General features: G+C 39.1%; 1 protein-coding gene across 1 annotated transcript in view; it reads left to right on the top strand.

Moving 5' to 3' along the window:
* The window catches only part of LOC309819341 (uncharacterized protein C10orf67, mitochondrial), a gene marked incomplete at both ends in the record, with an annotated part of 104,434 nt that overhangs the window by 52,077 nt on the left and 24,469 nt on the right, over window positions 1-27,888 (top strand). The window contains 3 exons of the mRNA XM_082649438.1: window positions 583-738; window positions 7,065-7,212; window positions 8,300-8,358. Of these exons, the coding sequence (XP_082505564.1) occupies window positions 583-738; window positions 7,065-7,212; window positions 8,300-8,358 (363 nt within the window). The remainder of the gene's footprint in view (window positions 1-582; window positions 739-7,064; window positions 7,213-8,299; window positions 8,359-27,888) is intronic.

Here is a 27,888-nt window from a genome sequence, read left to right as displayed (position 1 = left end):
TGCTTTTGCATGTCTGTGTTGAAAATGAGATTTTTATATGTCGGCAGTAAAGCACGGCATCATTTTTAAAGCATTTTTCCTTGTTTTGGTCTTGTGATACAATTCTTCAGAGCAATGGCTGCAAATAGGTTAGCACCTCAATGCTTAAAATAGGCTGTCAAGAAATGGGTCTTCTTTTGTTCACATCTCCATTCCAAACCACTGAGGGAATTAGTTGCACCGCTGAAGTGCATTTCCTTTCTTACATCGTCAAAATTTTTGCTGGCTTCCTTTGTAGAAGAAGATTGAGGTAGCACATTCACAATCATGATGTGGATTTCCTATTAAGGTTTACTATTATTATTATTATTACTGGCATGGCTGACGCAGTCAGACTCATGCTTTGTCTCATAGAATAATACTGTGCCGTATACCATGACACTTCAGTGTACTGTTCAATATAAGCAGAGTTGTTTACTAAAACTTGTGTGCCAGTTGCAAAAATAAAATAACTTTACAAGACAGGAGCTTGAATAAAACATGAAATGGTTTCTGCTGGTGCTAGCATAGTGTCTGACTTTTAATGCTGCTTTTTCCCCCCAGAAATTCTTTGAGGTGGAAGAAGAGAAGACACCTGTGCATGACGCAATGACTGTCAAAATGAATATTTTGTTAAAAAAACTGAAGGAGAAAGAAGAACTCATTAAGGAATTAAGAGAAGAACTGGACCAGTGTGAAGAATTTGGATCTCAAAAAGTTGTAAGTTTCACAGCAAAGAGTAATTCATTTTAATACATATAAATGAAGTTACAACTGTCTAAAAGCTTGGGGTCGGAATAAAGGGATTACAATGCATGTATCTTGGGTATCTCTCCACAACATAAGCCAGTCCAACCTTTTTGTGCTCGACACCATATTCTAGAAAACCCATAATAATTATAAGTAGGAGCAATATAATTGTTCTCAATTTTTATTTGTAATAGAAATAAAATAACCTATCTCCCACTACAGAAATTTCCCCACCCTAGAAGAAATGCAAAGAGATTTTTGTTTTAATTTGGAAGAGTCCCACCTTTTTTGCAGTCCAGATAATTTGAAAGACACAAAACAATCTCAAGTCAGAGGCTTCCAAGAAACCAACTTGGAACAGGATGACCTTAAGTGGAAATGTCAAGAAGGAAAATTCTCAGAGGGTTTTTGCCCTCTTCTCCCCTTTGCAGTAGGAGCCAGAAGCTGCTTTACTGCTCAGAGCACTGACAGAACAAAAAATGCAAAGAGAGACAAAGCAGAAAGGAGAGCTTAGCTGCCTGTCAAGGAGGTGAATGTGAAGGATCCGGAAAGTGTGGACCCTAGAGGAGAGTTTATTTTCATCTCAGATCAGCTCTGAGCTGCCGGCTGTACTGCCCAACCACAGCGCAGAGCCATAGAGGGGTTTTCGTATTAGGTTCTAGGAGCAAGAAGTGGATTGTTTGAGTAGGAAAGGTAAGCAGGGAGGCCAGAGAATCACAACCTGTTGAGTGTCAACTGGCAGGGTTACCTCCTCACATCACAGCGCAGTTTACCGATAAGGAAGCTGACTTACACCCCGGGCACAGCTGGTAAATGCTGACGTGACATGAGAACCGAGGTCCAGCTGAACCCAAAGGCCCGCATGAGGAGGGAGGAGCTCTGTATAGAGGAAGAATTAAAGTTGCTATATATATATATATATATATATATATACACATTATATTATTATAATAGATTATGGTATTATGGTCTATAGGTATATCATTATAATGTATGTTATAATTAATATATAGTGTATATTAATACCTGTGTATAGATACGCATAAATATCGACACATGCATATATATGTATGGAAGAAGCCTGAGAAGTTATACATCAAAGTGTTAACACTAGGAAGAAACACTTATGGTTTGCTGGGCCCTTTAAGTGCAGTCCTTGGTTTATCTAAGTCCCACACTAGTATTCTTACTTAAAACCCCAAAGTTAGAAAAGATAAGAAATTGAACTTGCGCCATTCTAAAGGACTTTATTTACGAACGGGGGAAGGAGTGCTTTGTTTAATCTATTAGAATTCTCTATGTTCTAAAAAAACCAGAGCATCTTCTAAGCAATGTGGTATTAAGGATTATTATCATAGACCTAATAAAATTGAATATTATTTCTTTGTATATGTTCTGGTTGCCTTGGAGGGAGAGGCACATCCAATTTTTGCATTTACTTTTCTTGTCTTAGATCTACATTTACTCTTATTTTTTGGAGAAAATAATTTAATAGAAAAGGTTAAAATAAGACTAACAGTTTTGGCTTTTAATCCTGACTTGGCTACCAATGTCCAGCATCAGTTAGCAAGGCAATTTTGATCCATTTGTTTCCCATTTGTGAAATGGGAGGTGATACCTGCCTAGCCAACAGAGTTATGAGGAGGATACCCGTTGTAGTGGATATGAAATGCTGTGAGTTCTTTGAAGAAAGACGTGCATATAAATTCTAGTTATCATTATGAGGAAATACACAAGTCCTCATGACTATCTGGTTTACATTCCATGAAATGCACTGCTGAGAACATCCCAATTCGGTAATTGAGCTTCTTCCAGTAAAACACGAGGTCTTTCTTGGTGTGTTTACACCTCTGAGTGTCCTCAGCCCGTTAACTGGTCTGTCTGGATGGCCTGAGTATAGGGGATGAGGGTGGATGGGGCTTGGTGAGGACCACAGAAAGTGGCAGGCCTGCACCCCGCTCTTGTATAAGAAGGCGTTCTCTGGCTCGGGTGGCATCCTGAAGACCTTGGCTGTTTCACTGTAGTTTGTCCCCAAGGACACCACATCAGTCTTTCTGTAAACACCTTAAGATTTGAGGAAAGTGAGACTTCTGATGAACTGGGTATATACATTTTTCCCAGCTTCTTAGGACCCCAGCAAAGCGCCAGGCTGACTGAGGACAGCGCAGAGCAGGGCTAGTGTACATTTGGGAGGACAGACATGAACACTGCAAAAGCAGATCACGGGTTATATAAAATAAACGTCTGAAAATTTCTTTTTAAAGATCCTCTAAGAACTAGCTTTCCTAGAACTCCATGCCACTCAAGTTCTAGGTGAATTACCTTTTAAATTTGAAATTTCATCTAATACGACTGCTCCCTCTAGTGGTGTAAAAAAACTTGCGACAGCAAGTATCTGAAACTAGATTTGGAAAACCGAATTTGGAGAAACAATTTAGAAAATTTCAATGCAGCAATGGAAAAAACTTGTAAAAAGCTTGAAATAAGCAAACTGAATAAACAGTAAGGAAACGCTCTAGTTCTTTCTCATAGTCCAATTATGTAAATCGCTCTATAGTTAATAGTCATAATCCCTCTCTAGGACTGTTGTAGAATGAAATCTAAGAATATGATAGGAAAGGGAAGGTTTAATAAACAGCTAGTTTAACTTATATTTATGACAAAATGGAAATCAGAAAAAAGAATCTCTTCAAGTTCCAGAAGCCTCATCTCTCCAGGTCAGAACACCCTTAATGTTGAATTCCCGCCCCCACTCCCACCCCGACCCCAGACCAACTACATTCAAGGGCTGAGTGTCTTTTCAGGTTCTGTAAAAACCTGCAATGACTTAATGGCACACTGCTGTAGTTATCAGGTTGCCATGCAGTACGCTGATAAATCCACTGGAGAATTGCTAAAGAAACTAGCCTGTCGAGGTATGTGTGCCTGTGTGTCTATGTGCCCAGGCACATGCATATGTGCTTTCAGTGCAATTGGAGTTGTTTTGAAAAGATTTTTCATTTTTGTTTCTTACCCAACATGGATGATCTATGCAACTATCACACCCACATCCCCTCACCCCCACCAACAGGTGAATGTAACTATTTGTTGCTGACAGTTCTGAAACAGAGCTGTCATTCAAAAGTGGCAGCTCTGCAGGGCTACACTGCCCCAGTGTGCCGCTTTCCTGGTTGTCACTCACTGGGAAAGCACCTGCTCGTCTCCGTGACTGCCATGCAGCATGGGCATGCAGCAGAAGCCCACTCCACCCGCAGCCTCAAATTGAGATGTCCAAGTACTGTACGTGGAGCCTGCAGGATTGAGACGCCAAAATGGCAGAAGGGAGACTGCTGGGAAGGCACCTGCGGTGCTCCAAACGGTGCTTCTCGGCCTTTATTGTGTTATTGTGTGTATGGGTCACCTGCAGCTCTTGTTAAGATACAGATTCTGGGCTGGGGCTGGAGATTCTGCATTTTCAAAAAGCTCCCAGGTGATGCTGAGGCTCCTGGTCCTTGGACCACATTTTGAGTGTCAAGGCTCTGGAGCACACCTGTTTTCAGAAACGATTCTTTCATGACTCAGTTTGGGATTCTGAAACCTGGGAACAGTGATACTGCACATCTTGGCTCACAAGAGAAGTAGACCAATGTAAGCCACCACTTGAAGTCCTGGCGCTCACTACACGATAGAAAAACTCTAAACTGGCAAGTTACTTTATAAATTTAAATTTCCAGAGTGACTGTGGATCACACACAGCCTGTCTTAGGCTATAATGTGGCTTTTAATAGCTTTAACTAGTTAACCACCTTTTTTTTTTTGCGGTACGCAGGCCTGTCACTGTGTGGCCTCTCCCGTTGCGGAGCACAGGCTCCGGACGCACAGGCTCAGCGGCCATGGCTCACGGGCCCAGCCGCTCCGCGGCATGTGGGATCTTCCCATACCGGGGCACGAACCCGTGACCCCTGCATCGGCAGGCGGACTCTCAACCACTGCGCCACCAGGGAAGCCCAGTTAACCACCTTTTAATGATCTCCATCCTTCTTAACTTCGGTTCGTTAATGCAGTTTGTTTTAAAGAAGTCTCATGGTTTAAGTGAGCCAAAGCTAGTGGTGTGGGCAGATGGTCGAAGGAACACCACCACAAAACCTGCCACTCAGAGTGTAACAGATGACCGTAGCCGCCCAGAACTATCCCTTTGTTCATTTTGCTAATGAGTGTCCTCATTGCTGTGAGAATCTGAATAGTTAATTACTTGCAGTTCCTGCAGCTGACAGATGGTGGGGACAGAGCTGAAGGTTAACCTTTCAGGAAGAGGGGCTGTCGATGGATTTGTGGAGAAAAAAACCCCTCGAGTTGGACGTGTTTCCTTGTTTCCTGCTTTTCTACCAGATTTTTAGAAAACGCACTTAGGTGTTAGCTGCTACCACTGGTAAATTTTACACTTCATCTGATTAATTCAAATAGTTCTCGTTTAGTTTATAATAATGAGCGCTCACGTAATCCACAGTGGATGTTCATTTTCTGCCACTGTTAGGAAATGTATGCTTAAGCCTATTAAGGCAAATGTTGTTTGTCTTTAAGAAAGCTTTTTTAGTCTATAAATACATTCTGTGATGTTCTCAAGTTGAACCATGTGGGACAAGAAATTAATGACTGGGATTCTTTATTAAGAAAACAGTGTTGTTTCTTAGCTATTAGATTTGTTAGTTAAGAATGAATTGGGGTTAAATAATTTAAATGAATGGTGACTCAAAATCATGAAGATTCATAATTGGGCTTAGTGCAAAATTTAACATTATTTTAAATATTAACTGATATAACTAACTTCATTAGTAAGTCACTTGTTGTTTTTCAAGGATTTATTCATGTACTATAAAACATTGTACCCACTTATTTTTCTTTTTAACCATTATAACCACAGAGGAAAACATTTTTAATAATTTACTTTCAGATATCTCTAAAGTTAAATCAAAGTATAGTTTCAAAGGGACACCAGTTATATTGGGAGGAATGGTTTTGTTTTTGAGAGGAGAATTTATTCTTGTGTATTTGCAATCATGGCATTGCTACAAAAAGAATAGCTTATAATTCACCTGAAGATTAAAGTTCAAAAGTATTTCTAGTGTCTATATTAATTTTGAAGGAAGGCATGTAGACGCTTTTCTCTTTTAGTGTAACAATACAATGACTTTCAAACATGCTGTTTAATATTTTGAGATTGCATAATCAGTTTAATATTGTATCATCATGAAGTATAAAGTTCTGCACCAGCTTCTCCAATTCATTACATCTTAATTCAAAAAAAAAGTGTGGCAATAAAATCTAGACAGCCATAAGCAAGCATATTCAGATGTTTTCAAAAGCTTTGAAACAAACAAGAAGAAGAAGAAGAAAAGAAGACTAGCTGTCCCCATAAGCTTCTACTGCGTAAGAAAAAGCTTCTCCCATAATGGACATGGCAAGATTTAAACAAAAGACGCACATAATAAAAATGTAAATGAGTTTGCTTTACTAAAACTATAACTTTAAAGTCTTTTGTTGTAAGTTATCCTGAAACCTTCTTACAAGGTAATCACTGTTTGCATAGAGATTTAAACCGAAGTCCTCAATAGCATTAAACGCCTGCACAGTCCCAGTGTGACAGGCATGCAAAGCCACGTTAATGTTCAGAATATGAATTGCCTCTGGGTGGCTCCTTCACCAAGCAGAAAACCAACTGTGTGGTTATCCGTGTGCCTGATGGACTCCATGCGGCTCCCAGCCTGAAAACGTCACCACTTTGACATGTGATGTGCTCCTCATGACACTGGCAGCACTGACACTGGGGAATGCCACAAAGGCGACAAGCCCCCCTCCTTAGCCGTGCGCTTTGCCCCGCCCCCCCCCCCGGCGCTGCTGCCCTCCCCCCCATCCTCCCACCCCCCCACCCCCCCGGCTGCTGCCCATCCGCGGTCTCCCCAGCCTGCCTGGTTACGGGCGGACAGCACTTCAGACACACACAGAGGGAAGTGTGGGTGGAGGGGCCCCAGCTGCCTCCATAATGAATTGACCTGAATGATGAGGGCACACAAACAGTATGATATGCATTATTCCTGTCAATAAACTGTCCCCATGTGCTGTGGTCTTTGTACAGAATGTACTGCAGCCTTTCTCCCAGCAAGCTCTATTTAGTCTCCTTCCTTTTTACTATTCATATTATAAGTGTGTAATAGAATTCAGAAAATTATATGATAGCTCTTCTGTATCTGTATTGTCTTGTGTTGCATATTTAAATCCTTGGCTCCCTGCTTAGAAATATGGAATTCTCCATCTTTTAGGACTCTTTTATCAAAGACGACAGCCCTCTAAGAACAGCTCTGGAAAAGGAAAATTTGGAGTACAAAGTGGAAAATGAGAGACTGCTTCAAGTCATTTCAGAACTCGAAGAAGACATCCGACTCAATCTAAAAGAAAATTCATTATTAGGTAACATTTTAAAGTCATTTTTGAGAAAACTCTACATTGGGCACTTTATAAAATTCATAGCCATGCTTGTCTTTTCCAAACATATGTTTGTTTGGTTACCTACATTTAAAACATCAGTTCGTTAGCCACTTTTCATTTTCATTCTTTTCTTGAGACAGAAATTGGTCATACTCCCCCAGCCATGCCTTTTTAACTCAGGGTGGTTGTTTTCTAAGCCAAGCATTGTGCTAATCAGTATTCTATATCACTTAGAAATATTATAAACAAATAGAAACTTGTGCTGATTTCTGCTTCATGTGCTTAATTATCTAAAATTTATAACATTTTAATATTTAAGCATATATATTGGGGTGTGCTTTGTGGAGAAACAGAGTTGGCCCTTCAGAAAAATATGCTACTACTTACTACATTATCTTCAATTTTTGGTACAAATGTTAAGTACAAATTTCCATTTGTAGACTTTATACCCTCTTTTTTATATCTATAAACATTGGTAAATATTGCATTTAAATCACCAAGTTAGATTGCTTTAACGTCTTTACACGTACTGCTATCTTTGTATTTATGTTAGTCACACAATGATATCCTTAATCTGCAGTATGAAAAGCTATGAGTAGGCAATTCAAAATTTACAGCAAAACATTGATACAATCAGATATAGGACAATATTCCTTGAATGTAAAATTATCCCACGTCAGTGTAGTTTCGTTTCTCTTCTGATGTGGTATAGTAATGCTTTTTCAGGTTTCGGTAGTTCTTACTGAGTCATAAAGTACCACCTGCTAAAGCCGTTTGTATTGGCTGTGACTAACAGCAGAAATATCTCTTGCTAGTATCGATGAAAAGCTTTCAACCCTGAGCCACACTTGGATCTTGAACTTAGTTCTTAATCCCTATCTGACCAGCCATCTGAACAGCAGGAAGAAGGCTGTGAATGTCAAGGGCAGTTGTGAAGGTCACAGTCCTGCTAGGACTTGCGTCCACCATGCCTGCCAGCAGTGTACAGCCTGCCCTGAAGCAGGCAGATTGAATACAGGTCCATAAGCTTGTAATTTCATGCTTGGCCTCTCTCTCCTTTTGTTTACAGAAGATGAAATTATAAGTCTGAAAGAGATGGCAGAAAAGGATCATAAAACCATTCAAAAGGTACTGTAACTTTTTTGCATTGATGAATGACTCTTTTCAATGGCAATATCAGCATAATTGGTGAAATAACCCTGTGTCCCCCTTGCCTTATGATGTAGAGAAAAGTCGGTTTCTGTTTTTAATCTCGCCCGTTACTCAGGATTATTTCTTTAGTAATGAAAAAGGATTCCATCTTGAAAACAAATTCATGTTTTCTTTTATTTGGGATAACTGAGTATCTACCTTGTTGACTGTAAGAACTGAAAAAGCATATGACACAGGGAGTCCGAAGATGTGCTTGTGGAAAAATGATATTATTAAAAATAAGCAGCCTTATTTTCAGATCAGATGTTGGTTTATGTTCATTTTTCTGTATATGAATGAACTGGGTTTGTATATCCAGGAAATCTGTATTTAGAGCAGGAAATTCTTTTGATATCATGAAGATCAAGATTTCCTGGGGCATCAAATGCCGCAGGACCGCGGTAGTTCCTGCCCTCCACACCCAGGTCAGGGGCTCCTGCTTTGTGCTTTCTTAGCTCTCAAAACCCTTTTCTGTGATGGTCAGTCTGCCTTGCCGAAGACCCCGCAACCCAGAGACAGTACTGTCTTTCGGTCTCTGATCTCTTCCCAGCGCTCAGCACCGTGCCGGCACACTTAAAAATAAAAATACTCTTTGAGTGACTCAGAGAATGAGAATGTAGTTAGAGTTCATAAAATTTATAGACGAAACGTGGATTTACATCCTCGATTATTCCAAATAAACATAAAGGTTTCTGTGAACTGAATCGAGTAGTAATTTTTAAATAAAAATTAAGTAAAATTGGATAAGATTAAAAATTCAGTTCCTCAGTCACACTAGCCTCATATCCAGAGCTCAGGTGACTTAGATTCAGGTTTCAACCTGATTTTGCAGCTCTGGGTATTCTTAGGTTTTAGATAAAATGACTTCCAAGAACTGTTTTGTAAACAAATGTATGCCATGATCGGTCAGAGCTGGGAGATGTCTTCTGTGATCACTGAATCCATCACAGGTTTTCACAACATGATGTCATTTTCTTGTGCTTCATCCTGTTTTCAGTGATGAGGGTGCAAATGCCATTCTTACAGAGATAACAAGAGTCTACAGAACTGACAAGTTTAACTTTCTTGGCATCAAATTCTAAGGTTAAAAAAGAAATCTCAGCTTTCTAGTTTCGCTTAATAACCTGCAAGGGAACCATCTCCGTTTATGTAAATGTTTCTTAAACTACTCAGTCAGTACTGTCTCTGGGAAAGATGAGTCCGATGAGCCTACTCTTCTCTGGGGGCAGTTCAAGGAAATTAAAGCAGAAACTCTCACCGTTAAGCCATTAGCCCCTGAGTGGCTGGTTATACCCTCTGTGGGTTTAAGTATTTCGATTAAATGCTGCCTCAGCTTTCTAGAGCCGCAGTGCCCCATGGTAGCCACCAGCCATGGGTGGCTGCTGAACACTTGTGTCTAGTGCAACTGAGAAGCTGAATTTTAAATTGTTTAATTTTAATTTTTAAATTTCAGTATAAAAATACTGATATTTGTTTCAGTTACTGAAAACTTTTATGTATATTTTGAATAACTTGAATATGTGAATCTACCTTTTTATTTGTAAATTTTATGAAATCTAAATGCAGATCAAGTATCTCCCATGAAATTTTAGCCCCCGAATTGAGATGTGCTCTAAGCGAAAAATACACGCTGGGTTTCAAAGACTTAGGTACCATAAGAAATGTGAAATATCTCACTAATGATTTTTAATGAGGATTATTACCCATTTAAATGATACTATTTTGAATAGCTATTGGGATAAACAAAATATATTATTAAAATTAATTTCACCTGTTTCTTTTACCCTTTTTTTTTTTTTTTTTGCGGTACGCGGGCCTCTCACTGCTGTGGCCCCTCCCGTTGCGGAGCACAGGCTCCAGACGCGCAGGCTCAGCGGCCATGGCTCACGGGCCCAGCTGCTCCGTGGCATGTGGGATCTTCCCGGACCGGGGCACGAACCCGTGTCCCCTGCATCGGCAGGCGGACTCTCAACCACTGCACCACCAGGGAAGCCCTCTTTTACCTTTTTAACAAGGCTATAAGTTCAACTATAAACTGTAAAGTTTAAAATTATATATAAGACTCACATAATATTTCTATTCAACAGCTCTGTTCTAGACAAATATAGCAAATCCATAGTTTGTTTGATCATCTTTTTTTATCCTGTCTCTTTTCTTTTCTTTTTTTTTTCTTTATATGCACTGGGCCTCTACCCAGATGAGTGTAGGTATAATTTGGTATTGATCAGGGTTCCTGTTCCATTTCTGACACTATGGCCACTTGGGCTGGTTCCTCATCCTCCTTCCTGAGTCTCACAGGCTTACTGTGTGGACAGAATGAGGTAATGTACGTCAAAGTGCTTTGCCAGTTGGAGAGCAGATCTGGAGTTGTTGAACAAAATGACAGCTGACATTTACCGGTTTGTTTCCAATGTCCTCCACTAAATCAATTAATTCAGCAATGTTCATCAGATGCCTTTTAGTGCCAGGCACTGCTGAGATACAAAAGTGTTATATACACACATGCAGCCTTGCTGTGGGGGAGAGCAAGTCTGGAGGGAGAGACAAAAACCATAGGGCAGGGTGATAGGGACTGTAATAGAAGTACGTACATAGAGAAGAGATGCCTGGCTTTACCTGGAAGATTCTAGAAAAAGGCTTCACCTATTCTTCCACACCTATCTCACACTCCTTCGCTTGAAGTGATTTTTCCAGGTGGGTAGGAGGGCGGAAGAGCTGCATGCAGCGTGTGAATGCATAAAGTGTAAGCTACGCCCGTGGAACTCTGTGATTTGCTATGGCTGGAGCAGGAGGTGGGATCTGGTGAGACCACGTGGTGAGAATTTGTGTTGGGGCAGGAAGAGGGGGGAGTCTGGGGTGTGAGGGAGGAGTAAACAGAACCGGAAGAGAGGAAAGGGGCAGCTCAGAAGCCTCTGGATAAGCCACATATTCCCCTTTTCAGTCCAGGATGCAATTAAAAACAAGTTGAAAATGGGATGGAATTTGGGTAGGCTGACCTCTTGCCGTCTCCATGGGCTAAATGCTGTCAATTATGGGATTCGGTAGCTTTTATGTTTAAATTTTAATAATCAAATGACAGCTGAGTCTGTGTTCCACCTGTGGCTGAATATATGAATTTATAAATTTGTAAATATGAATTTCCTTCTGAAAGGGGACAGTCGTCAGAGATTATAGCCCAGGTGTGATCAGTGTCAGGAAGCAGGGCGGCGTTGCTTGCCGTGGGGGCAGGTGGTCGCACAGACAGCCTGGACTGTAAAGGATCGGGGAAGGCTGGAGGGAGGGCACCGAGGTGACTCCTGGAAGCAAGGTCAGCGTTAGCAGGAAAGGGTGAAGGGGAGGTGGACGAGCCAGAACAAAAGAAGGGAGAGGGCACATGACTTGCTCTGGCCGGAAGGAGGTGTGGGAACAGGGGTGGTGAGAAGCAGGGCGCATCATGGAGGAGTGTTATTCCAAGGGGCTTGAGTTGCCTTCTGAACGGATGGGGAGCTTTGAACGTTGGGGCAGGATCGAATTCATGTTTCAGAAAAAAGGTGAACGGGAGGGAGGAAAATCCAGAGCCAGAGAGGCCAGTTAAAAGATTTCTTGTATAGGGCTTCCCTGGTGGCGCAGTGGTTGAGAGTCCGCCTGCCGATGCAGGGGACACGGGTTTGTGCCTCGGTCCGGGAAGATCCCACATGCCGCGGAGCGGCTAGGGCCGTGAGCCATGGCCCCTGAGCCTGCGCGTCCGTAACTAGGGGAAATATAAAGTCCGAAACAGAAGGAGGGCGGTGACACGGGGATGAAGGGGATGGATGAATTCAAGAGATGGTTAGACAGTAAAAGCTGTGGTCTTTAAGAAGGTTGAAGGCCAGAGAGATTAAGCAGAGAGAAGTGAAGACTGACATTCAAATGAAAATGACAATAGAGGTAGAGCAGGGGGAAAGCAGGAGAGAGAGTGGCTATCACAGAAGCCAGGCAAGAGTTTCAAAGAGAAAGGACTCATTCTGCGTGCCCAGCGCTGCCCGGAGGCCAGGTGTGCAAAAGGCTAAAAAGGGAGGATTGGACAATTAGCTTTGGCAAGTAAAATGACCCTGGTAATTAATGAGGGTCATTTACTGGAACGTGGAAGCAGTTGAGAATGGGGGGTGAATGCAGACGTGGAGACAGTGGGTTTGTGCAACTTTCTAGAAGTTTGGCTGCGAATGGCCAGGGAGAGGTCGGGGAGTAGTTGGAGGGGGACATGGGGTTGAGGAAGGAATTTTTTAAAAGATGAAACTAGAGTATTTTTAAATGACGTCGATGGAAAGAAGAATGAGAGGGTAAAAGTACAACAGAGAGAAGAGATCATTGCTGAGAGACATCTACGGAGGCAGGAAGGGTTGGGGCCAAAGGCCTTGGTGTTCGCCAGTAACTGATGCCCATTGGAAACTTAATGACACTTCTTTTCAGACCAAGGTATAAGACTCAACACAAAATCTTTTCCTTTCCTTCCACTTCTCATTCCTTTACTTTTCTAAACCCACCGTTCAGCCTTTCACATCTTCAACTACACCACCACCTCCCCTTCTGAGGCTCTCATGTAACCAGTACCCACTGTTCCCCGGCCTTGCTCAGGGATTGAGCTGTGCCATTGGAGACAAGCTGATCCTTGCCTTTAGGTGCTATGCCCTCCCTCTACCCATCCTTTCCCTTGGATCTAATTAGCATCCTTAAAAAAAAACAAACTTATTGATTGATTGATTGAAGTACAGTTGGTTTACAATGCTATATTAGTTTCAGGTGTATAGCAAAGTGATTCAGTTATATATATATACATATATATATATTATTTTTCATTTTCTTTTCCATTATGGTTTATCACAGGATATTGAATATAGTTCCCTTTGCTCTACAGTAGGACCTTGTTGTTTATCTATTTTATAGGTAGTCATTTGTATCTGTAATTAGCACCCTTTCTAACCACCCACTGCCGCTCTTTCCATCATTACCACTTTCCCCAACTCCATATTCCATTCCTCCTCGCGGTTCTCTAATTCACAGAGAACACAGTGGACTCCTGGATTTTTTTTTCCCCTCTCCACTCTCTTGCTCACCCTGTCACTTAGCTTACCTAGCCTCACCTTTACTCCTTCTCATCAGAAGAGGGGACATTCTTCTTTGCCTTGACCCATCCTTCCACCCATTTGCCTGACTCCATCTCTTCCTCCTTCTTTTTTTTTTTTGAATTTTTTTTTATTGGGGTATAATTGTTTTACAATGTTGTGTTAGTTTCTACTGTACAGCAAAGTGGAGTTCCATGTGCTATACAGCAGATTCTCATTAGTTATCTGTTTTATACATATTAGTGTATATATGTCAATCCCAATCTCCCAGTTCATCCCACCACCCCCCTTTCCCCCCTTGGTGTCCATATGTTTGTTCTCTACTTCTGTTCTCTATTTCTGCCTTGCAAACTGGTTCATCTGTACCATTCTTCTAGATTCCACATATATGCATTAACATACAATATTTGTTTTTCTCTTTCTTACTTCACTCTGTATGGCAGTCTCTAAGTCCATCCACATCTTTACAAATGACCCAGTTTCGTTCCTTTTTATGGCTGAGTAATATTCCATTGTATATATGTATCACATCTTCTTTATCCATTTGTCTGTGGATGGACAGGTTGCTTCCATAACCTAGCTATTGTAAATAGTGCTGCAATGAACATTGGGGTGCAGGTGTCTTTTTGAATTATGGTTTTCTCTGGGTATATGCCCAGTAGTGGGATTGCTGGGTCATATGGTAATTCTATTTTTTGTTTTTTAAGGAACCTCCATACTGTCTCCATAGTGGCTGTATCAATTTACATTCCCACCAGCAGTGCAAGAGTGTTCCCTTTTCCACACCGTCTCCAGCATTTATTGTTTGTAGATTTTCTGATGATGCCCATTCTAACTAGTGTGAGGTGATAGCTCATTGTAGTTTTGATTTGCATTTCTCTAATAGTTAGTGATGTTGAGTAGCTTTTCATGTGCCTCTTGGCCATCTGTATGTCTTCTTTGGAGAAATGTCTATTTAGGTCTTCTGCCCATTTTTTATTGAGTTGTTTGTTTTTTTGATATTGAGCTGCATGATCTGTTTGTATATTTTGGAGATTAATCCTTTGTCCATTGATTCATTTGCAAATATTTTCTCCCATTCTGAGGGTTGTCTTTTCGTCTTGTTTATGGTTTCCTTTGCTGTGCAAAAGCTTTGAAGTTTCATTAGATCCCATTTGTTTATTTTTGTTTTTATTTCCCTTACTCTGGGAGGTGGGTCAAAAAAGATCTTGCTGTGATTCAAAGAGTGTTCTTCCTATGTTTTCCTCTAAGAGTTTTATAGTGTCTGGTCTTACATTTAGGTCTTTAATCCATTTTGAGTTTATTTTTGTGTATGGTGTTAGGGAGTGTTCTAATTTCATTCTTTTACATGCAGCTGTCTAGTTTTCCCAGCACCACTTATTGAATAAACTATCTTTTCTCCATTGTATGTCCTTGCCTCCTTTGTCATAGATTAGTTGACCATAGGTGCATGGGTTTATCTCTGGGCTTTCTGTCCTGTTCCATTGTTCTATATTTCTGTTTTTATGCCAGTACCATACTGTCTTGATTACTGTAGCATTGTAGTATAGTCTGAAGTCAGGGAGTCTGATTCCTCCAGCTCCATTTTTTTTCTCAACATTGCTTTGGCTATTTGGGGTGTTTTGTGTCTCCATACAAATTTTAAGATTTTTTGTTCTAGTTCTGTGAAAACTGCCATTGGTAATTTGATAGGTATTGCATTAAATCTGTAGATTGCTTTGGGTAGTGTAGTCACTTTCACAAGCTTCCTTCTTCTTCTCCTGGGACCTTTCTTCATCAGCCTCTCTCTCTCTCTCCCTCTGTCTCTCACATGCCTTTAAGCATTTCCCTCTGGCCTACAGATATAGCCAAGCCATCATCCTGGGTGGTGTCCCTTGACCCTGATCACCCCTGAAGTAATTACCATTCACTATTCTTCAAATATCAACTAAAAGAAACCTGTATCTACTAGCCCCTTCTTCACACCCCTGTTGCTAGTTTTTCCTGTTGGTAAGGTCACCATGAGGTTCATCTTGCCCTCAATCCTTTTCAGTCTCATTCCTTCTTGAATCTTCTACTCTCTGTGGCAGGACTATGCCCCATGTCAGAGATGCCCTCTGCAGCAGTGCTTGCTTCTGATGTTTTGCTCACTCCCTCACACCTTCCCAAGCCATATCTGTCAATGGTTCCTCCTCCTCCATCTTTCACTTGAATGCCGTTCTTGGGAATTCTCTTTATCCTTGGTTTTTGTTTTCTCTCTGGCTGACTTCAGACTCTCCCATAACTGACACATCTGGTTACAAATGACTTCTGAACCTTCCCCCTGCTTCATGTTTTCCCTGAACACCACATCTGTAATATTAACTCTGTCCTCACCCTCAATTTCCATGTTACATGCACTGGGAAGACTTCTTTGACAGTCTCCTTCTGTCTCCTATGGTAATTAGGGGCTTCCTCTGTGCCCCCGCATACCTGGGACTATATGCTCCCTGGAGGTCAAGAACTGTGTCTCTCCTTTATTACCTTTATATTAGCTCAAAAATATTTGCTAAAAAATAAATGCTTTACATGTTCATCAAATTCAGTGTCAAATCTTGAACTCATTACTCCTCAAATCTGGACTTGGCTGTGTTCCCCACTTAAATGAATGACATTGGCATCTATCCCAGAGGACCAAGTGACAAATCTAGGGTCCTTCTCTACTTTCTCCTTTTTTCTTTTTCTGGCCATGCCGCATGGCACGGCTTTTGGGATCTTAGTTCCCCAACCAGGGATTGAACTCTGGCCCTCAGCAGTGAAAGCGTGGAGTCCAGGGAATTCCCATCTACTCTCTCCTTCATACCTTATATCTAGTTGGTCATTAGGTCTGTAGACATTCCTTCCAAAATTTACCCCCATCCCCTTTCTCTGCAACAACATTGTCACAGACTTAGTTGAGGCCCCATCATTTCCATAGATTCCTACTTCATTTTCCTGTCTCCACTCTCATCCCCTTCAAATCTAGCTTCCACACCCCTGCTATGGTTATTAATACCCTAATCTTACGTGCTAAAACCTTCAGTGGCTTCCCATTGCCTTCAGCATAAAATCAGGCTACCTCAAAATGTTCTGGGTGATTTTTATGTGCCGGGAGCAGCTAAGCACTTTTACATTTGCTGTCTCAAATTCTTTTCAGAAGAACTCTTCAAAGTAGGTTTTATTATCCTAATTTTATAGATGAGACAACGAAGACCTGAAGCATAGAATTAATTTACCCACACAGCTAGTAAGCAGCAGAGCTCTGATTTGAACCAACCCCAATTCTGCACTTTACACCAGTCTGCCCTCCGCTCCTAATTGAAGTGAACAAGCCCCCTCATAATATCACCCTGAATCTCTGTCTCCCTTCATTTCCTGCCGTTCCTGTCTCTATGCACCCTGGGTCCACAAACACCAAACTTTTTCCAGTTCCTCCATTACTCCAGGCTTCTCTGTGGTTACTTTGCTGTTTTTATTGCCATTTTCTCTTCCTCCAACTTGTTGAACTTCTGCAGATCCTTCAAGACCCTTGTCAAATGGCCCTTCTGTGCCATTGACACCGGGTATAGCCGAACTTGTTATAATTACGGTTGCCAGGTTATGTGGATTTTTATGCTTTTCGACTACCTGAAGATTTGACTTATTAACCTTTTTTCTTATGTGTTACAGTTATTTTGTTCACATTGCTCTCCTAGCATACTGTAGGTGCTCCAGGGAAGGGATCTGTTTAACTTCATTTCCCTACCTCCACAGCCGAACAAAATGTCTGGCATCTGAAAGGTGTTCCATACATGTTTATTAAATTAATGAATATATGAATTAATTGAATTGAATGGATGTCAAAACCAAGGGTTGAATTTTGTCAGTGTATATACTACATGCAAATTGCAAATAATCATTTAGAATACTGAGGTGGGGCTTCCCTGGTGGCGCAGTGTTTGAGAATCCGCCTGCCAATGCAGAGGACACAGGTTCGAGCCCTGGTCCAGGAAGATCCCACATGCCACGGAGCAACTAAGCCCGTGCGCCACAACTACTGAGCCTGTGCTCTAGAGCCCGTGAGCCACAACTACTGAGCCTGCGTGCTGCAACTACTGAAGCCCATGCACCCTGTTCTCCGCAACAAGAGAAGCCACCACAGTGAGAAGCCCACGCACTGCAACGAAGAGTAGCCCCTGCTCACCGCAACTAGAGAAAGCACGTGCGCAGCAGTGAAGACCCAACGCAGCCAAAAATAAATAAAGTAAAATAAATTTATAAAAAATAAAATACTGAAGCAAGTCAAGTTGGTACAAAGGCCCTGCAGTATATGCTTTGATGGCTGTTTTCAGTTGTTATGAATATGGCTTGATATGCATATAAATATAGCACCAAAACCTAAAATAAGAGAAATGTTCATATAATGAGTAAAGCAAAATTGCTCTTTTTGATAGAGTAGGACTTGCTTTATTAGACATTGAGTCACATTTTTTGGGGGGTAGGGTGAGAAAGGTTGTAAATAAATTGGCATTTTTATGTATGTTTTGCTTGCTTATATAATAAAAATAATTATATAGTAGTATATCATTATTACATGGTAATCTATGGACATTTAATTTTTGCTTTGATCATATTGGGATCCATTTTCCTCACATTTAGAATCAAAATGTTTCACTAGATTTCACTGAGGAGGACTCTTGAGTATTTTCTTACCTTTAATCAAAATGTAATATTCCTCTCTTTCAGCTAATCAATGGCAGAGACAAATTACTATGTGAGCTTGAGTTTGAAAAATCATTAGTGCAAGAAATGGTAAGGGGATTTACATTATTTCTTAATAAATTTGAATCCAGGAACTTAATCATGAAAGTTTTATAAACTTTATTTGTAACTGTTTACTGTGAACTCTTCATTTCACCTTTATCCATAATCTAAATGCATGCGTAATTATAAACATTTTTTAATGATTGTTTTGGAGAAAACAATTTGAGTAGTTCTTTAATAAATATACGTACAATGTAGAAGAGTCTTATACAAGAAAGAGTATTACAATTTAAAGCAGTGTACAAAATTTTTGTATTTTATTATAGGGATTAAAAAAACAAATATGAGAGCCCAGTATTTTGAAGGATTTACTATTTTTAGTTACAAATTGCCATAAGTGACAACAAAAAAGAGCCCAGCCAGATATTTTGGCATTCTGTGTTAGTCTCATAAGAAAACACTGCCTTTTTATGTTCTTTTAAGCGAACTTTCCAGACGGCTGGTCTTTTATTTTATCAGTTGACTACCCGCCCGCCCCCCCCCAGGCTCCCCGACTTCACCCCCCGTCCAGCTCATGGTGTCGTACTTTGGCTTTCAACTGATCACCACTACTATGTCTTTGTTACAGTAAACTGACTGTGTTTATTATAATCAAAAATAAAACACAGCTTGACTGGCGTTCTAAATGTGCTTGAAAAGAATATGATACTGTTTAGAAGAGAAAAGGTTGTTCATAGGAAATCAACACCACTTCAGATATTGAAACATTCCCTTTTTTACAGCTTGTCACACTTTGTGCCAAGTCATGACTGTTTCCCTAACTCTGTTTTGTTACTCTCAGCACCATGTGTTTTGGGTGCCTTGTCATAGAAATTAATGCAAAACAATGCTCTGGGACTACAATAAAGCCTTCTATGAAACCAACTTGGGAATGCAGGCCAGGAAAAAAATTATGGTTAGCTATCCACAGAAACCATGTGTTAACAAATGTGTTATTTTGAACTCTTTACTTTTAAACCCCTGGCGTATAAAAGTCATCTCCATGAACTGAGTATACGTGGTCGATTTCTGCCCCACCCCCTTCCTCTTCTGTCATTCCCCCCAGTCCAGGAGTTGCTTCTGAAAACAAACAACTAAATGTGCACATTGTCATTAAAATACAAAGTGTTTTTATAGAGTGGGAAGCAGATGTTAAACTGTCAGTTTGTTAGCAGTATCAGAGAAGAAATTAAACTACTCCATCAATGAGTTCGTGCCTATGCTAGGAACGGACTACACAGTTTGTGAATTACTTTGCCGCTCTATTTGAACTGTAAGCGGTTAACTGGTGCTATTATATTGCCCATGGGGAACCAATCATGTTTTATTTTGCTGTTTCGAAGTTGAGCACCACGCTTGTTGCCAAGCAGCAAGATCTTGCGTCGCAAACCTCACGACAGCACAAGAGCCTTCAGCGTGTTCAGAGCTGGTCTGGAGGCTCATATTTTCAGTAGAAGGAGTGTACTTAAGGTTCTTCTTAGGACTGGGTTTCCATGGCATAACTTTGGGCCCAACAAGATCACTATTTGGCACCCCCTTCCCCCCACCAAGGGATTCTGTTATTCACTTGGAAGGGAGGCTGGCTTTGTGGCTATTAGGGCTTTCTTTGTTGCTACAGTGCTTTTTTCCAGAAATGGAGATTTGTGATTGTGGCCAGATGGAGGAGTGGAAGAAGGTGGGGTTGACCAGAGTCACTTTGTAAAAATTAAAAGACGTGCTCCCTGAAGGGTTTTTGTTCCATGCTTGTCTATTACTGTTTTCAACACAGTTTATTTTCTGGACTATTAAGAGCCTAGTTTAAAAAGTCAAAGAGGTTGTAGTAAAAAGGCAGGATCAGTAAGTATAGGTAAGCAATAAAGTATGGAACGATGTACCCTTAGTTAGTTTTAGGAGAAGCATATGAAATAATTTTGAATCTTTCTGTGATTCCTATGCTTGGTGGCTTTCCTTTATCCTTTTTTTTTTTTTTTTGGTCAAATTGAGATATAATTGCCATATAACATCGTATTAGTTTCAGGTATACGCATAATGATTGATTTGATACATGCGTATATTGCAAAATCATCACCACAATATGTCTAGTTACTTAATACCCATCATCACGTGAAGTTACACAGTTTTTTTCTTTTTCCTTTTGGCTGTGCAACACAGCTTGCGGCAGTGAAAGCATGGATTCCTAACCATTGGACCTCCAGGGAATGCCCGTCATAATTTTTTTCGTATCATGGGAACTTTTAAGATTTAGTCTCTTAGCAGCTTTCAAATATACAATACAGTGTTGTTAACTACAGTCACTGTGCTGTACATTACGTCCCCAGGACCTACTTATCTTATAACTGGAAGTTTGTACCTTTTGATCACCTTCACCCATTTTGGTCCCACCTCTACCCCCTGCCTGAGGCAACCACCAATCTGTTTTCTGTATCCATGAGTTTTTTATTATTGTTGTTGTTGTTGTTTTTTAAGATTCCACATATATGAGATCATACAGTATTTGTCTTTGTCTATCTGACTTGTTTCACTTAGCATAATGCCCTCCAGGTCCATCCATGTTGTCTCAAATGGCAAGATTGCCTTCTTTTTTATGGCTGGATCATATTCCATTGGATAAATATACGACATCTTCTTTATCCATTCATCCATTAATGGACTTTTAGGTTGCTTTCATGTCTTGGCTATTGTAAATAACGCTTCAGCGAACATGGGATGCATATATCTTTTCAAGATAGTGTTTTGATTCCTTTGGATAAATACCCAAAAGTGGAATCATATGGTAGTTCCATTTTTAATTTTTTGAGAAACCTGTGTATTGTTTTACATACTGGCTGCACCAATTTACATTCCCACCAACAAGTGCACAAGAGTTCCTTTTTTTCCACATCCTTGACAACACTTGTTACCTCTTGTCTTTTCAGTGGCAACCCATTCTAACAAGTGGGAGGTGATCTCTCATTGTGGTTTTGATTTGTATTTTCCCAGGGATTAATGATGTTGAGCACCTTTTCATGTACCTGTTGGCCGTTTGAACATCTTCTTTGGAAAAATGTCTACTCATATCATCTGCCCATTTTTTAATTGGATTATTTGGGGTTTTGCTATTGAGTTTTATGAGATCATTATGTATTTTGGATATTAACCCCTTATCACATATATGATTTCCATATATTTTCTCCCATTCTGTAGGTTGCCTTTTCATTTTGTTGATTATTTCTTTTGCTGTGCAGAAGTTTTTTAGTTTGATGCAGTCCCAAATTGTTTATTTTTTATTTTGTTACTTGTGCTTTAGGTGTCATATCCAAAAAAAAAATCATTGTCAAGACCCATGTCAAGAAGCTTTTTCCCTATGTTTTCATCTAGTTTTATGGTTTCCTGTCTTACATTTAAGTCCCTCATCCATTCTGGGTTAATTTTATGAGTGGTGTAAGATAGGGGTCTAGTTTCATTCTTTTATATGTGACTGTTCAATTTTCCCATCACCATTTATTGAAGAGACTGTCTTTTCTCCATTGAGTATTCTTGGTTGCCATGTCAAATATTAGTTGACCATATTCTTGATTCTGTTCCATTGGTCTAGGTCTCTGTTTTTAATGCTAGCACCATACTGTTTTGACTCTATAGGTTTATAATATAGTTTGAAATCAGGAAGTATGATTCCTCCAGCTTTATTCTTCTTTCTCAGGATTGCTTTGGTTTTTGGGGGACTTTGTGGCTTCATATAATTTTTAGGATTGTTTTTCTACTTCTGTAAAAAGTGCTGCTGGAATCTTGATAGGGATTATATTGACTCTATAGATGGCTTTGAGTAGTATGGACATTTTAACAATATTAATTCTCCCAATCCATGAGCATGAAGTTTCTTTCCATTTATTTGTATGTTCTTTGATTTATTTCATCAGTGTCTTGTAGTTTTCAGTGTAGAGATTTTTCACCCCCCTGGTTACATTTATCCCTAAATATTTTATTGCTTTTAGTGATATTGTAAATGGCATCATTTTCTTTTTACTCTCACAGATAATTCGTTGTTAGTGTATAGAAATGCTACTGATTTTTATATGTAGATTTTGTAACCTGAACTTTCATTGATCGTGAAGCTAACAAAAAAGAGGGTCCTTATCAGAAAACTACCATAATTGAACTCTTACCCTTAACTAATTTTCTATCTACTTCATCCCAGTGCACCTTATTTCTAGGAACAATCCAGACTTGAGATAGAAAGGAGTTACAAAGGTTGTTCTAGCCGCTCATTCTGAGGGCACAGCATTGACTTATCTTTGCAGTGGGCTTTGATTCCGTTACTGGTTTCCTTGTTGCCTGAGTTCCCTCTGAGCCATGCTTCAAGTCTGTCCAGTTCTATTACCTGTAACATGCCAGCATTTGGCCATTCAGCTAGAAAACTGATATTTTGGTAACCCAGACGTTTACTCTAATAAAATACATGTCTGAATTTCTGTGCCTAGGAACCATCACACATTTCCAGTGGGAATAGATAAATCCATGACCCAAGGGGAGAGTCTTTAGTGGTTATCCTATGTCCCATCATGGTATGTTGGCTGTGGGGTCAGATAACTTGTCTCTTCAGTTCCTGGGTCTTCCAATCAAGATAGACTTATTCAAGGAGCCTCAACTGCACCTAAACCTGATTTAAGTAATGAGATCCTGACTTCAAGCAGATGCCGTTATAGAATGAGATTTTTTGAGGCCTTGGAGGATGAATGTATTTTGCATGTGGGAAAAATGTAAAACGTTGGAGCCAGGGGGCAGATAGATGTAGAAAAAGCATTTGAGAAAGTCCAGTATACATTTACGATAAAAGCTCTCAGCAAACTGGGAATAGAAGGAAACCTTCTAAAGCTTATAATGGGCACCTACAAAACATAACCATTAGTACATTTGATAGTGAAAGCCTAAATGTTTTAAGTCTAGGATCAGAAAATGCGACAAGACTCTCTGTTCTTATCACTTCCACTAGACATTGTTTTTTAGGTCCTAGCCAATATAATAAGCAAGAAAAAGAAAGAAATGGCATCCAGATTAGAAAGGAAAAAGTAGAACTGTTTTTATTCCCAGATAACCATGATCATTTATATAGGAAATTCTAAGGAATCTACAAAAAAACTACTAGAATTAATAAGTGAATTTAGCAAGGTTACAAAGATCAAAATAATGCATTTCTATGTACTAACAATGAACAATCAAAAATTGAAATTTTAAAAAACTCCAGTTGCGATAACATAAAAATATGAAATGGTTACGGATAAATTTGACAGAAAATGTACAAAACCGTACAAAACACTGCTGAGAGAAACCGAAGACTTAACTAGATGGAGAAACATACTGTGTTCGTGATTCAGAAGATGCATGTTATTAATCTGTCAGTTATCTCTAAATTGATTTATAGATACAATACAATCCCAATCAAAATCCCAGCAGTTTTTTTTTTTTTAATCAACAAGCTCCTCTACAATGTATATGGAAATTCATGGACCTTGAATAGTTAAAACAATTTTGAAAAAGAACAAGCTGGAGAAAGCACTCACACAACCTGAATTCAGCACTTACTTTAAAGGCACAGTAGTCAAGATAAAGTGATATTGGCATATGGATAAACGTATAGATTGATGGAATAGAATAGAAAGCCAAGAAGTAGACCCTTTGGGTCATATATGATGAACTGATTTCTGACAAAGGTGCCAAGGCAATTCAAGCAGGAAGGATGATCCTTTCAACAAGTGATGCTGGAATAATTGGATAGCTATAGGCAAAGAATGATCCTCAACCCTTGCCTCATACCTCATATAAAAATTTACTTGAGATGAATCATAAATCTAAATGTAATAGCTAAACCCACAAATTAATAGAATAAGGCACAAGAAAGGATCTTAGTGACATCAGGTTTGGCAGAGATTTCTTTAAATAGTGTAAACTGCATTTCATCAAAATTAAAAACTTTTGCTCTTCAGAATGTTAAAAGAAAACTGAAAAGGCAAGCTACAGAGTTGGAAAAAAATATTTGCAACACATACCTAACGAAAGATTTGCATCTAGAATACATAAAATGGTCTTACAATTCAGTAACACTGTCAACAGCCCAATTTTTTAAATGGGCAAACAATCTGAACAGACACTTCACCAAAGAAGACGTATGGGTGGCGAACTATGACATGAACAGATGCTCAGCATCATTAATCTTTAGGGAAATACAAATTAAAATCTCAGGGAGATATTATCACTCACTATATACTCACTACACTGACTAAAATGTCAAAATCTGACCGCATCAAGTGTTGTCAAAAGTGAGGAACACCTAGAACTCTCATTTACTGCTGGTGAGAATGTAAAATATCCAACCACTTTAGAAAATATTTAAATACTTTTAAAAATTTATATCTATACTTATCATGTGATCTGGCTATTCCACTCCTAAGTATTTATCTGAGGTAAGTAAAAATGTATATTCACACAAAGACTTGTATGTAAATGTTCGTAGGAGAAATAACCCTGATGTCTATTAATAGGTGAATGGGTAAATAAGTTGTACCTTATCTACCCAGTGGAATACTACTCAGAGATAAAAAGAAATGGATCGTTCTTATACACAGCAACAAGGATGAATCTCAGAAATATTATGTTGAGTGAAAGAAGCCAGACAAAATAAAGAATACCTTTGTACGGTTCAACTTACTTTAAATTCTCGTAAATGCAAACTAATGTATAGTGACAGAAAGCAGATCAGTGGTTGCCTGGTGATGAGGCAGGACTGACTGACAAAGAGGCATAAGGAAACTTTTGGGAGTGGTGGGTATGTTCATTATCTTGACTGTAGTGATGATTTCACACGTCATAGAGTTGACAAAGTATGAGTACCCCCAAAATATAAATATGCCCTAAAATCAATTTAATGAAAGACATACTATCCACTAGAAACATAGGCAAAGAGTTGAAAAGTGGGAATTCAGATGAGGAACCTACAAAAATATATCCAATCTCCTCAACAATAAGTGAAACAGAGTAAAACCATGAAGAAACAGTATTGCTCACACCAGATTGATTGTTTAAGAACAAAAATAAAAGGCTTACAGTACTAAGTGTTGGCAAAGTTGTGAAGCAAGGGGAACTTTCATAACTCTCAAAAGGTAGTAGAACTAATTTTGACAATTGTCTGGCAAATCTTCTACTATTGTTTAAGATGAGGATACCTTAGAATGACTCACAAAAGAGAGACATTTTCAAGAATGTTCAGGGCAGCATTGTCGGTAATAGCCCCAAATTGGAAACAATTCAAATGTCCATCTAAACTAGAGTAAATTAAATTAGTTGTGGAATAACTTAGAGTGACAGGTAACAATATGGATGAATCTCACAAACAATATTAGGCTCAAGCTGCAACATTCAAAAGAATGCAACAAGTTTTAAAAGGATTTGGGCAAAAGCTATTAATGTAATTCCCCACACAATCAGATTACAGGAGAAAAATTATATGATATTCTGAGTTGATGCAAATTCTTTGAGAAAAAATAACATTCAAAATAATGCAACAAGTTTTAAAAGGATTTGGGCAAAAGCTATTAATGTAATTCCCCACACAATCAGATTACAGGAGAAAAATTATATGATATTCTGAGTTGATGCAAATTCTTTGAGAAAAAGTAACATCCAGTCTTATGCACACACAGGTGTGCACATACACACCGCTGTCCCATGAGAAGTAGGAGGAAGTTCTTTACCTTGCTAAAGAGTAAAACCTACAGCAAACAGACTTCTTGATGAAACACAGGAAGCATTCTCTTTAAAATCAATACAAGGTAAGGTTGCCTAATACCATTTTTTTAGTTATTTTGGAAATTCTGGCCAGTGTAGTAGAATAAGAAAAAAAGACAGCAAGAGGTGTGAGGAGTAGAATGGAAAACAACAAGACTGTTATTATTCAAAGAGGATGCAATTGTCCACTTAGCCAACCTCGCAAAACACTTAAAGACAAATTATTTAAATTAACAAGATCGCTGGATAGAAGATCAGCATTCTAAAATCAATTGGATTTCTCAATCAAAAATTAGGAGAAATTATAATTTATAAAAATGTATAATTAAATAGCAAAGTTTATAAAGGGCTCATAAATAAATCTCATAAAAATTTGTAAAAATCTCCATGGAAAATAATTATAAAACCTATTGGGACTTCCCTGGCGGTCCAGTGGTTAAGACTTCGCCTTCCAATGCAAGGGGTGCGGGATTGATCCCTGGCTGGGGAGCTAAGATCCCACATGCCTCGCGGCCAAAAAACCAAAACATAAAACAGAAGCAATATTACCAAATTCAATAAAGACTTAAAAAAAATTATTGACTGGGATTAATAAAGACTTTAAAAAAAACTTAAGGGGATTACAAAAACTAAATAAATGGAGAGCTATAACTTAGTCGCCATAGGCAAACTAGATTATCTTAGAGATAATAGTTCTCACCAAACTGATCTCTATATTCAATAAAATTCCAACCAGAATTACTACAAGGTTTTTCATGGAATTGACAAGCTTATTTTAAAATTAATATGGAAGAACAAGGGTCAAGAATAGCTAGGAAACAAAGTGAAACAATGACATGATGGAGTAGGGAGCGATTTCTCCTGTAAGCTATTAATATAAATTTAAGGTAATTAGGACATCATGATACTGGGCCAGGGATAGACCATTGGGAGAAAATAGAGAACCCAGAGCAGAACCAGACATACGTAAATAATATATATCAGTATCACAGATCAATGTAAATAGGGTGGAATTTTCACTAAAGATGCTTAACAATTGATTCAACAATTGCATAAAATGAAACTGGCTCCCTACCTCACATGATGCATACCCATTTTGTATGGATTAAGCATTCAAATATAAAGGGAAAACAGTCTTTTAAAATTCTAGGGAACAAATCATATGAACTCCAAGTAGAAATTATTGCCTGAACAAGACACAAAATAAAGCATAAAAGGAAAGTTAAAAATTTCAACCCCACAAAAATTAAGGGCCCCTTTTCATCAGAAGACCCCCTCAAAGAAAGTTTAAAATCTAGCCACCAATTTGGCAAAGATATTCGCACCATTTATGTATTCACAAAGCTGTTTTCAGGAATACGTGAATAACTCCTTCAAATCAATAAGAAAAAAACCACCCAATAGAAAAATGGGCAAAAGTTTTTAACAGGCCCTTCACAAAAGAGGAAACTCAATGGCCAATGAACATTGATTGAAAATGTGCTTGATTTCATTAATAATATAAAAGTACCAAGTGTTGGTGAGAATGTGGAGTAGAGAATTCTCATAAACTGCTGGGGACTATGTATATTGTTACCAAAACTTTGGAAAACAAATTTGGGTTATCTTCTGAAGCTGATCATTCTCTTAACATATGCCCCAGAGTTCCGCTCCTAGGCATATAATGTCACACAGAAGATCCCTAGCACATGTGCCTGGGGGAACAGGTACAGGAACATTCAAAGCCATATTATGTATAAAAGAAATTAGAATTTCCCAAATGTTCATTGACAGCGAATGGATTAATAAATTATGCTCTACTCATACACTTGAATACAGCAGCCAATATGAATGAACCGTTTCCAGTATC

The sequence above is a fragment of the Grampus griseus genome, assembly GCF_964374135.1.
Source record: "Grampus griseus genome assembly, chromosome: 2".
In the NCBI taxonomy this organism is placed as follows: Eukaryota; Metazoa; Chordata; class Mammalia; order Artiodactyla; family Delphinidae; genus Grampus; species Grampus griseus.
Note: the sequence above shows the minus strand (reverse complement) of the source record. Positions and strands in the feature narration are given on the sequence as shown.